This window comes from Anopheles coustani, chromosome 3 (assembly GCF_943734705.1).
Source record: "Anopheles coustani chromosome 3, idAnoCousDA_361_x.2, whole genome shotgun sequence".
NCBI lineage: Eukaryota > Metazoa > Arthropoda > Insecta > Diptera > Culicidae > Anopheles > Anopheles coustani.
Window position 1 is genome coordinate 72,519,015 of NC_071288.1, and position 13,145 is coordinate 72,532,159.

General features: G+C 41.2%; 1 protein-coding gene across 1 annotated transcript; it reads left to right on the plus strand.

Moving 5' to 3' along the window:
• Nucleotides 1-6,585: 6,585 nt before the first annotated feature.
• Nucleotides 6,586-9,471, plus strand: LOC131259147 (probable cytochrome P450 6a14). The gene is made up of 2 exons (XM_058260574.1): nt 6,586-7,651; nt 9,056-9,471. The coding sequence occupies exons 1-2, from the start codon at nt 6,586-6,588 to the stop codon at nt 9,469-9,471; spliced, it is 1,482 nt and encodes a 493-aa protein (XP_058116557.1).
• Nucleotides 9,472-13,145: the final 3,674 nt, after the last annotated feature.

The window sequence follows — 13,145 nt, forward strand, 5'->3', positions numbered from 1 at the left end:
ACCTAGCGGGGTAGTGGCAATAATGGCAATAGTTTTTAAATGAAACAACCATACTAAAGAGAAGTATAAACTCAAAAAAATCGATAAAATGTTAATCCCTTTTTCTCATTATTTCATACACAAAGTTCTGGGAAATTTGAAATTGGATCGTTCCTTAGTTGTAAAGAATGTTGTTTAAACAATTTATTTCCTATTTCTTTTACATTCACTTTCGAAATTTCTTAACGTGCATTTGAATACCAACAGTTTGTCGAAAAGATTACTGAAGCTACATCAAGCAGATCATATTGAAATTAAACGTTAAAAAATCCAACTACATGCACCACGATGTGAAAAAGCAAACCAAAAAAAACGGTAAAACAAGCTGCCCCGGGCTGTTTTTACTCCCTTGTTTTTTAAAGTGGTTGTTTATAGATCTCTTTTTAAATTCATCTCCATTTAACCTCCGAAAAGTCACCGGGGCCAAATTGTTCGGTCGTGTTGGAGCAGTCTAGCGACATCTCCCTAACCGGGTTGAGGCAACCGCGGATGAATCAAAATTGGCTCTATTTTCACGTCTAAGTAGATTACGTACGACCTACCGTTGATTATGGCTTACCTTCGCGGCGACAAAAGAAAAACCCCTTCAGTTGGATCGTTCCGTGGACAGAGTTTTGCCCGGAAGGACGAAAGGGTCTGAGGCCCACCGACGTCCATTACCATGGCCGGGGGAATTGTTTTCGTTGGTGTCCTTTCTCGTGGCAGTTCCCAGCTATGGTACGGTTGCAACGTTGAACCACTATTTGATGGTTGAGTTGGAAAAAGCAGCAGTCTCTTTTTTTATTGACCTTTGCAATGTTGTGTGTTTTCCGTTTTTCCCGTTTTTTTTCATTCGCGCAACATTGCTTCCTTTCCGGTTAACATCCGCAGGCGTGCTGACTAAATACCATTTGAAAGCAATTTCCATATTAATTATTATGGAGATTTAAATTTATTGCCTCTCACTATGTGAGGTTCAAGTTCGCTTCTCCACTCGTCAAAATGGAACAGTTTAATGCAACAGCATTTTTTGACACTCTAGAGTCAAGACGAATCCTTTTCGAGCGACGAGCGACAGTTGTTGGATTTATGGTCTCACTTAGTTTATGTTATGTCTCATAAAATAACTTATAAATATATTTATTTGATGCCATTCTATGGTTTTTTTATTTTAACTAACTTTTGCATAATTGACCTGCAATCTTTTTTAATGCTGTAACTAGTTTTTTAAAGTAACAGTATTTATTTGAGTATTTTTAATTTTACATGCAAAGAACCATAATTGTTGTTACAAAGAGAAACTTATAAAAATAATCCAGACATTTTTTTATCGCTTCTTATTTGGTGTATAATAAACTAAGCTTTGTTCTTATACAATATTTCTATTTTAAAGTCTCGCCTGTGAGTTTTAAAAAACACGTTTATGCTCTCCGGGCAACAGATAATGTTTGGTTGATTCTTTCTTTAAACCCGATACGATCCAATGGATCATGTCTATTTGCAAAACTTTCCAATTGGCACGTTCTAGAACGGCGCGTAATTTACGCCGCTTTCGGTACCATTCGACTTTAACGACCGTTGCCCGACATAAACCGACGGGATTTCCAATTTAGCATTCCCAAACGAGATATATCCTCCGCTTCCCTACCCAAAAAAGGCGCCACTAGCCCAAGCAATCTCAAAATGCGACTGCTTACCCGGGCTGCTAACGAACCATTAACAAACGATATCGATGCAAATTGTGAAACTATTGCACAATTTCAAACAGTCGACCGCTCCACGCGATGCTCTTCTAGTTTCCACCCAAACCGCTTCTGGTTTGGGGAAATTAATTGGATTCGAACACTTGATTTTTAATTTCCTACCAGTTTTCACAATGGGGTTGATTCCATTTTCCATTCCACTTTTCATTCCCGCTTTGTGTACATCCCCGACGAGGCCGCCCCGACGATGTTAGCGCTACGGACAAATTTTCCTTCGTGAGAAATTGGCAGCCATTTTCCAGCACCAACGCGGCAAAGTAGGCTAGTTGTTCGTTTTCGTTGTCGCTTTCCGTTGCCGACTAGATTGCTCCAATTTTCTGTTGGGCATATTGGAAGAGCTGAAAATGCTTCTAAAGCTTTACGAGGGAAAAATTGAGATTCTGGACGGTGATCCTTAGCGTGTAGGCGGGTGGATTAAAAAATAATTTCACGTATTCGCGTGTCGATACCTGCTGTCGATGGATCTTCGACCAAGAATGGTGTGCTAGTGTGTGGAATAGTTTTCCATTTTCCTTTGCGCTTAAATAAATCCTTTACTTAGGAACAGTAAAAATAATGCTCCATGGATCTTTCAAAGAAAATAGAAAATGTCCCGACAGCAAACATTGTTTGTTCTCCATTTTTTAATTATTTATTTCCTAGATAGAACAATGATGTGTTGAAACTGTTATGCTTTAAAAAATAAAACGATCAACGTATGCGCGAACCATTTCGCATACATCGCCATAATGATTATATTTATATTTAATATTTGCTCCATTCCGTATTTTGTTGCTTTATTTTGTTAAAAGTTTTTATTTGTTTGTGTTAGGGGCACATTTTGTTACAGTTTACAATTGAAAACAAAATAGGTTACTGTTATTGTACATTTATGGCGAGTTAAAGGCAACTTTGTGTGGATAAATAATGGTTTCATCTTGTCTATACGTCGCTATGCAATATTTTTTGATTGAATGTCTTTTCGTTTCAACGCATGCAAAAATAATATTCTATTATTTATTTAATCCTTACAAATCGTTTCTTAATCTTACGTTTTCATGTGTTCCACAGCATAAGTTGAAACGGAAATTCCGTTTCCATAATTAAACTCAAGAGGATTAACGCAAAAATATGTTATTTCATTAAGGTTGAAATAAATTTAAAATGGGTACCAAAAGCCTTTCTAGACACCCTGGTGCAATTTTCCGCTTGAAACGGCCTTCCAAGTGCAGACCAGACTTTACGGCTACCGTCATTTCCCCGTTGTCATCATTATTTTGAATTTAATTTATTGCATCATCCGGAAAAACTGAATCGCCATGAGGGTGCTCGAGCGTTCCATCACAGCGAACCCCCGTAGGACAGAGTTGACAGGTAAATGATGATCCGTTCGGAAACGACGTGGAAAAAAGAGACTTGGTGATCGGACATTGATATAAATCAATTATAATTATTTTCCCCTTTTTTCAACCCTTCGATCCGTTTGCAGCCGAATGGTCATTTTTCTGGCACCCGAAACGATTGAACAACCATGAAAGGATGCGGCGAAACTTCCTTCACCCTCGTGTTGTTTTTTTTAATCACCCCAACGATACAAAGGAGAAACCCTTGAAAGCGGATTATGTTTGGTTATTTTGGTTGAAATTTATTCCCAGCTAAATTTAAATAACGATTCGTTTGTCACAAGCAATTTAATGAAACTATGAAGAACGCACCGCGTGTCAATTGAAGGATTAACTTTCCACTACGGTTGGTCCATTTGAAAGGATAATGGAACGTGTGTGTGTGTACGTATCGGTTGGAAAGAGGAACCTTCGGTATAGTTACCGCACCTTAATGTTGGCTCCACTTACGCAGCTCCACACGTTTCGTACCTTCCTTTCCAAAAACCAAAAGCCGCAATTTAATCGGCTTCAATCACATTAACGTCCAATGAGCTGGAGGGACCATTTTTGGCTTGAGCTTCATTTGAGCGAGTGTTCAATAGTGAATCGGTTAAATGTTTAATGAAAATGGTTATCCCAATATTTTTTTCTATTATGTCCATTTCCACAAAAACAAAATATCGTTAAGCTATATTTAAATAAAGTGAAAATAAAACTAAAATTGGGGGAGTATGTTCCATTTATTCAGTAAATTCAGCTAACGAAACATTTATTTGGTTCGAAATTAATCACTTATTGAATATATTTAAATTGAACACATGGTTATTTAAGTCATCAAATCTAGTAAAGGTTTAAACCACCATATGAAATCGAATAAAAAGCTAAAAAAGCATGCCTCCATATCGTCAACCGGCTCCGTTAATCAATCTGCGGCGCGCACGTAATGCCGGCATCATAACCTTCGCAGTGCACCAGCATGGCCATTTGGTAAATCGCAAATGAACCGTAAAATGTTCAATGATTGGTAACAATTGCGGCAGCATATCAATTCCGTGTGGTCTGAAAAAATAATGCCCAACGTAATGGTTAGATGACACAGGGTCCAACCAGGCGGAGGGTATACGCTGAACATCCCCTACCATTATTTTATTGAAAGCTGAGCATGAAACAAAAGAAAAACAGATAAATATTTCCCACTTTTCGCTAGTCTTTGTCCCGCAGATGCATATCAATCCGGTGGCGGTCGCGTGCAATAAACGGCCGGAGCAAATAGAGCAATTATTACATACTGGTTGCACGATTCCCGAACATTGGCGCAGCGATGCAGTGGTGTAATATTTATTTTACGAAATCCGACCCCGACCAGAGGAACTGTTGACTTTTATTCGCAGTAGACGATCCGGCAAATTGACACCCTTTTTACGAGAATTGATTTATTCATATGGAAATGGGTGCACTTGTTTAAATTGCACAATTGTATTCTATAACAATCACCAAGGCCGTGGAGTGTGTGAATTTCATTATGAAAAATGATCAGTAGTATGCACAGATGGAAAAGATTTGAATGTTGAAATTTTGATATTATATTGAAACAAGTGATGTAAAGAGGAGTCAAATAAAACATTTTCAATATGCCAGTAAATTATTATGTAAATTATTATTAATTACGAATGTATCGTGCCAGAGATTCGCAACAGATTACACATCACGATAGGTTTTTGCAAATTATATTTACTGGCAACGTACTCACAGAAGAATAATTGCAATAACTTAGTAAATTTAATCGAGGAGGTAGGGGTTCCTGGGGTAATACGCACCCCTTACGAAAGATAATTGAGTTTTCAATGAACTTCACGAGTAGTTGTTGATTTTAAAACTGATTTAGTTCATTAAGGTTCACACTAGTAACCTGTTGAGGAAACTTAGCTAAAACAATCATGATTTTTTTTATTTCTAAAAACTTCTTCTTCTTCTGCTTCTTCTTCTTCTTCTTGGCGTAACGATCTCTTGGTCATGCCTGCCCGTTAAGGGCTTACGAGACTTGTTTCCCTGTTGTACGTGGATAGTCAGTCCTCTCGTACAGGGGAGGGTCCGGTCTCGGTTGGGATTCAAACCCACGCCGTCGAGGTGGTGAGCCTCGGCGCTCATGGGCCGATTTTCTAACCGGCGCTACCGCTCGGCTGTCGCGGACCCCCCTTTCAGTATCGTATTATATTTACTCAATTGAAATAGCAATTTTGTTCCATCTCAGTTCTTCAAACTATAACAAAGTTTATATGTTTTATCATCAAATCAATGGCCATCAATCGCTTTATGTTCTGTTTTACTTCTTTGATTTTCATGCCGTGTATTTTTACAATAATACATTCAGTGCTCCAATTGAAATAGATTTCTGATTGAGCAAAGTAATCTGAAGCAGAAATCCTGCACCACTCGTTTATGAGCCCATGTTCGGATCTTCTTTCATACAAAATGCATTAAATCGTATGAGGAAAGAACAAAGCACGCTACTACAAACCAGCTTCGAACGATTTGTCAAACGACGAAAACCGAGGTCGACGAAAGCCTGTATTTTAAATTAAAATACGAGTAAATTTGCATTCTTACTGAGAGTTTTTTGGGAGAGAAAAACAGCGATTTATCCAGTTTATTCCTTAGCGGAGTGATCAGCAAAATTCTACCAGGAACTCTCCCAACCGATGACGTTTTTTGTTTTTTCACGGTGAATACTTTTCTTACGTTTTTCACAGGAAACAGGAAAAAATGCGTTTTGCCGCTAGCTGCCCCTATATAAATAACAAGAAGCAAATAAATTCTACTATTTCTAGTAGTGTTTAGCTAAGCAGTATAGTGCGTATGATATTAACAATTTATCAATAAAATATTATAGGGTATATCAATATGCCCATAGATTTATTATTATTAAACCAACTCAACAATCCAAAGTTCAATACTTACCTTAATATTCTCCTGATGTGATGTAGGCTGAGACTGACTGGTGTATGCAAATAGAATCAGATGGACGCAGATTCTGTTCGCACAATTGAGGTTAACTAATGGTCTTTTAAGGGCACACTTTTTGCCGTTATCTCTTCCAGCCGTTGATGCTTCCCTACTCAATTATTCTCGTACAAATTCTTATCTGTCTACAGGTTCGTGTTTATTGTAATGACCTGGATGATGAATTTTTTTTTATTGCCTGTATATAAAACCCGTTTTGTTTGGTTACATCGTGCGCACAACTACTACGGCATTGGGGCCGGTTTCGGTGTAGGCCAGAGCGCAATACAACCTTGGTGCAACCCAGACCGCGGGGTTCAGTTAGCGTCACGATCGCGAACGCGCCACTGGTACGCACCGTCGGGAGTTTGTTTCGTTACGCTTCGTGTAGATTTGTGGATAGAACAGCTGTCAGTGGAGTGGCCTGCGAGTTAGCCGAGATGGCGTGGCACGTCGGGTTATTTCTGCTCGGTGGTGTATTTGCACTGATTTACGCCTTGATCGTACAGCGGTATCGCTATTGGACGATCCGAAAGGTCCCAACGCTGCCGGCTTCGTTTCCCCTCGGGAACTTTGGAGCTCTCCGGCGTCTCTCGCCGGCGGAAGTGTCCACCGAGCTGTACCGCCAAATGGACCGGAAGGAGCGGTTCTACGGGCTGTTTATGACACTCAAGCCCGCCATCATGATCACCGACCTCGATCTCATCAAGACGGTGCTCATCAAAGACTTCAGCTACTTTCCAGACCACGGTATCTACCACAACGAGCGCGTTGATCCGCTGTCCGCGCACCTGTTCTGTCTGGAGGGCACCAAATGGAAGAGCGTCCGCTCGAAGCTATCGCCGACCTTCACGTCCGGTCGCATGAAGGCAATGTTTCCGATCCTACACGAGGTCGCCGGTAACTTCCGGCAGTATCTGCACACGCAGCTCACCGCCGAACCGACCGAGCTCGACCTGAAGGATTGCTGCGCACGCATGATGATCGATAACATCGGTGGCTGCGCGTTCGGCATCGAGTGCAACAGCTTCCGCGAGCCGGACAGTGCGTTCCGGCGGTCGGGTGAGCTGGTGTTCGACAGTCCACGGTATTCGCAGCTCGTTACCACCGTGCTGAGGCTGTACCCCGCCATCGGGCACGCACTCGGGCTCAAGATGCACCACGACGAGGTGATCGCGTTCTTCACCGGGCTCGTCGAGGACACGGTGGCGATGCGCGAACGGAGCGCCACCAAGCGTAACGACCTGCTCGACACCATGATCGAGCTGAAGAGTGCGACCGAGGCTGGCCTGACGATGAATGAGCTGACGGCGCAAGCGTTCGGTTTCTTTCTGGCCGGTTACGAAACGTCGTCTTCCAACATTACCTTCTGCCTGTACGAGCTGGCGTTGAACGAGGAGTGTCAGGAGCGGGCGAGAGCCTGCGTCCAAGAGGCTCTGCGGAAACATGGCGGCTTGACCTACGAGGCCATCGCGGATATGGAGTACTTGGATCGTTGCATAAACGGTAAGTTAAAGGGGACAGGATTTTAAATTGGTTCATTTTGCACACCATCTGTACTCTAATTAAGGGCCTTCAAAGGAGGTCCTGTTAATTTTGCAAAACAAACCTTTTTTTAATAGTCACTAGCTGCCTCGGTTAAACATTGTTTTAACGACATACAACTGTTGAAAATAATTGGTTTTTTAATTGCACATTTTGATTGCCCACTCTATGCTCTGTAAAAATCAAAGAGTTCTAAAACTCAGTCGTAATACTTACATCTTCCTTAGATTTGCAAGCTGGATCGATGAAAATCCGGCCTAAGTTTGGTATTTTTACAACAAACTCTTCGATGGTTCTTGCCTCGACGTTTGTTTCGAAACAAAATTTGTTATTATTACCTACACATAACAAAGATTATTTTTCTTGTTATTGCAAAGAAACGATTTGTACGAAAACAACGCTCTGTGGAGAGCCATGCTGCTATGGCTGTTTATAGATGGCAGTGAAGATTACACTCATATGTCATTGTTGCATGTAAACAAATAAACCAATTTATGACTATAGAAAATCGTAATTAAATAATAAAGAATACTGTTTCCAGACGTGAGATATAGTTAAAAACATATTTTCATGAATAAGAAACATGAGTGCAAAGTTTGATTAATTTTGGTTCAGCCGTTTAGGAGGACATTAACCAATAACACCGTGACACAAGAATTTTATTTATATAGATTTAAAGTTCATCTGAATGCTTTAAGGGTTTTATCGCCTTCGTTGGCTTGCAATAATTGAAAATGGGTTCCAACTAGAGTTGAGTGATTCAGACATGTAGAGAGATTCATAAATCCCAAAGTATTATGAAGAATTGTTAGGGAAGACCATTCCCATTCTAGCTCACTAGCTACATTCTAAAACCAAAGAATTTTAGATTCATGAGTGTTTGGAAAGATTCCCAAATATTTTGAGATCAACTTTAACACGTTAAGCGCTACGCGCAAATTGTACTACTTCCCGTTCTGCCAGCGATTCGTAGAAACGCCGGCCTACCCAACGGGCTCTGTCGGCCCGAGCAGACCGACGCCGGCTTACGGGGAAGAACACTGTCGGCCCCACGGGGCCGACGTAGCGCTTAACGTGTTAATTGAATGAATCTTGAGTGAAAAATTTGTATTGATTTCGCTAAGAACATTCATAAAACACAACTCTAGCTCCAACTTGAGGAAAGTGTTCGGAATTCCATTACAGTCCATAAACTTTAACAAAGCTCGGGCACGCAAAATCTGAAAAGGAATTATATTTGTGATCAACCGCTTTTACGTGGCTTTCAAAACTATAAATATAAAACATTCTTGAAAGAAGTTAAGAAACGCAACCATACTCCCAAGTTGACCTACAATTAAAGACAAATATTCGGCTCTATTTTAGAAACCCTGCGCAAATACCCACCGCTGCCGGTGCTTCATCGACTGTCCTGCAAACCGTACCAGCTTCCGGGCACCGACGTGATCCTCCCGGCTAAGATGAAGCTCCTCATACCGGTGTACGCGATCCAGCGGGACGAACGGTACTACCCCGACCCGGAACGCTTCGATCCGGACCGGTTCGCGCCGGAGGAGGTCGCCAAGCGCCACTTCAGCACGTTCCTTTCGTTCGGCGAAGGGCCACGGATATGTATCGGTCAGCGGCTGGGCGTGATGCAGTCACGCGTCGGCCTGGCGACGCTTTTAGCCCACTTCCGCTTCCGACCCGGGCCCAGCACACCGATCCCACTGGTGTACGCGAAGGATGCCGTGACGTTGCAGAACAACGGACCCGTCCGTCTGCTCGTCGAACCATTATAATAGAGCAATGTTGAGTAAAAACATCAATTAAACATTAAAGTGCAGAAGGTGTTAGCAAACATTCAAGAACAGCTTAAATGAAATATTCACTGTCGATTAAAGTTTTGTAGCATTTGTAGATCTCAGTATATTTTCTTATGTTGTTTCAATAAACCATTTTATTCAATTGAAAAAAAAAATTACCATGAATTTGAAAGAGGAAACTTTTTTCTTACATGATATTTAACAATCAACACCAGCTAAACGTAATCATACCTCAACCAATTTGGAAAGCTTCCGTTCATTGAAAAAAGGGAAAAATAAACATGCATAACTTACATCAAAGCCATATTTGAAAAACTCCACCATCGATCGTCAAAGTGTGAAGCAAAAATCGAATATCATTTGACCTTTAACACCACGCTCTTAAAAAGCCGATCAACCCCTAACCTTTACAGCCGGATGCGGAGTGAACATCGAGATGATAAAACGTAAAGTCCTCACAAAAAAAAACAGAACAAAATAAAAAGAAAAGTGACCGTGCCGGATTTATCAAAATGCAAAATGACATGATTTATTTACCGAAACTAAAAGATATAAATTTTGCAACCGGCAAAAAGGACGGGCGGCCGCCCGTGTCTGCCGGCTGTTTGGAAAAAGTAACAAGCTTTCCAATAAAAGTGGCCGGATGGAAGAGGTGTCCGAACAGGATGAAGAACACTAAAAGAAGGGCAAAAAATAGACTGAACTTGCCTCTAACTAGTACGAAAAAAAGGGAAAAAATGATGGCGCATTCGAACGGACAAACGGAAAAAACGGGACTTAGACATTTCGGGTAGGAGGAGAAGGATGGCTGGTATGGGGGAGGGAGCAAAACGAACGCCCAATCCCCGATTTGCAACCTACCAAAGCGAGGGCGCACACCGTCGATGCAAGGAAACCGATGCAGCATTGCGAAGCCAGGAGTAAAATCGACTTCGACAAAAACAGGACAAAAGAACCTCCCCAAAAAAGGACACTGTCACGTTGGGGTAATTTTTTCAACCGTTCTGCTTTTCCTATTGTGTTAAGGTTTTTTTTTTTTGCTTTTTTGCTGCAGCACCTCTCCCCGGGGGGATGTTTTGATGCGCAAAGGGCAGCTTATTGGCCACGAAACGGGTTAGCCAACCGTGGAGGTGTCCTGGGAGCATTCCATAAAAAAGAGTATACCTCGTTCTGGTATCGCTCGTTTGCCCAAAACCAACGGTGTGTCCGTCCCGGGACGGTGTGATAAAGGCACCATCCATCCTCACAACACGTGTCCGGGCGCTAGTCTGGCAAGGACCTTCCCGGCTAGCTCAGCGCTGGGGTCCCGAAATTGCTTCATGTCAGCTCGTTTCGCTGACAGCGTGGCACGAATGTTGTGGCATCCACTCGAAACCGACACTACCACGGCCGGCTCCTCGTGGCTCCTCTGGGGACACAAAAATAAACCAACTAACGAAGGTGTCACCTTTTGGCAAGAGCATGGCCCAACCGACGATCAACTTAAACGACCCTGCGATGGGAAGATCTAGCCGGGTGTTTCTTTTTTTCCACACCTCACTCACGCTCTTTAAAAAATCTGACAAACGATTTCCTCCTCGCACCACAATTTTCCTTTTAATCAAAACGGAAGGTGCAATATGGGAGCTCACTTGCATCGAGCGTGCACTCGCCTCACTAACGTTAGCATCCGATTATTTCCTTAAGGCACCCGCTCTGCTGGTTTTTGTACGTTTTTCAACTTCAATTTCAAACTAACACTCTGACATCTGACAGTGAACAACTTCTTTGCTTCTTAAACTATCAAAAAACAACAGAGGAAAACAATCACACCTCCACAATAAAACAGTCGTCGTGGCGAGTCTCCGCCTACTCTTCCGACGTACGCAAACTTTTGTCAACCTGGTATTGGTAAATTTACATGCTCGGTTTACCGGATTGTGCAGCAAATTGTATCTAACTTTCGACACCACAAGTTTACAATGTGGTTGGTTTTTCTAAACTTTGATTGAACTATCAGTCGGAACGGTGGCAAGAGTGGGACGATGTAAGCATGTGGAGGGCTTTCGAAAGTTTGATTAGAGAGAAGCTGCATTTTCTCAACTGCCAGCAAAAGCTACGCTTGGTGTGCAATAACGAAGTGTAGGGTTTTGTAAATCACTTTACACAATTTCTCCATATATTTAAAACTAAAAAAAAAACTAAGAGAGATGGAGGTTTGGTCTATGTATGTAATTTTGGCCGTAATGGAAAGAACATCAATTACCACACTGATTTCAATGTGTTAATATCGATTTCTTCTAGTTAAATGCCAAGTTTGATAGCGATTGTACCACTATTGCTATTTTTTAAATAGCTTTAAAATATACGACGCTGTCAAATTGTTGGCGAATATGAAAGTGGATAGTAATAATTTTCACAAAATTTGAGAGATGCTTAGAATTATCAAAGCTCAAATGCATGTAAAACTGGTCAAAATTGACACCGACAGTTGATTGTTACAGAAAAAACAACAAATTAAGTATTAAATACTTAAAAATAAAAATAGCAAACTATGTATTTATTCTCTCGTATTTAACAATGATAAAAGTAGATAGCAGTTTCTAAATTGTATTAAAGATTATTCAAAGCATCGAAAACATGAAAAAAAACATTGTTTTAGTGTGGCCAATACTGGTACACTAGTGTGAATTTTATTGCATGTGTGTAATGGTGATGTTTTTCTTGGTGACCCTTTCCTAATGTGTCCAAAACTGTAATTTTTCCCCTATTGCTTTATTTTCGTTTGGCTTACAAATCCCTGTTGTTTTAATTGAAGTGTTTGAATGTGTCCTTCAAATTAGTTAAATTGGTTCGGTATTGGAATGTACTATATACACTTACATGAGTGAAAAATTAGCAAAAAGCACTCATAAACTTCTCGTTACCAGAGACTTTACGAAACTTACAATTCCCAACTTTGGTTTAACTGTTCACTTGTAATAATCCGCATTGAATCAATCGAAGTCTGTTGTGTTACCAAACACGGCCAAAGTGCAAATCCTTTCGGGTGTGAAAATTAACCTCACCAGTTGGAATTCCGCTTTTTCTCCATTTCGTGTCCACTTTCGGGACCGTATACGGTGCCTTCACATGGACCGGGCTGTTTCCGCAAGACATTTGATTAATTGTTCAAATTAAATAACTACCATGATATATGGACTGTGGTCAGCTGTCACAGCTGCAGCTCCGGCAAGTGTCGCGTCCCGGTGGCGTAAAGTAATAATGTACGACAGGTCATTTTGCGCGAAATTTGCCACCCTCCCTTCCTCAAATGGAGTGCAATCCTTTGCACGAACCCGGCGAAATAGGGGAGAGTCTCGTTGCGTACTACCTTTATGATTGTGCCCTACACTACCAAGAAAGAAGGTGACGTGATAATGAGAGATTGTGTTAGAAAAAGGAGCACGTTTTATGCAAATGGCTTGTGTATGAGAACACGTGTATGGTCATTCGTCCCGAGCCGTTCAATGGCATTATCAGATGAAGGAAAGGTTCACGTGAACTATAACATTCATAAGCTACACGATAGGAATGGTGAAGCGAAAAAAAGGTATGAAGCTAAGTGATAAATAAGATAAAAAAAAAACCTACAAAAATGTTTTAAACAAGCTAACGAAAGTGATTTGTCC

Coding starts and splice junctions, on each gene's coding strand:
- LOC131259147 (XM_058260574.1), top strand. CDS start 6,586: ATGGCGTGGCACGTCGGGTTATTTCTGCTCGGTGGTGTATTTGCACTG. Junction 7,652..9,055: donor CTTGGATCGTTGCATAAACG/GTAAGTTAAAGG, acceptor GCTCTATTTTAG/AAACCCTGCGCAAATACCCA.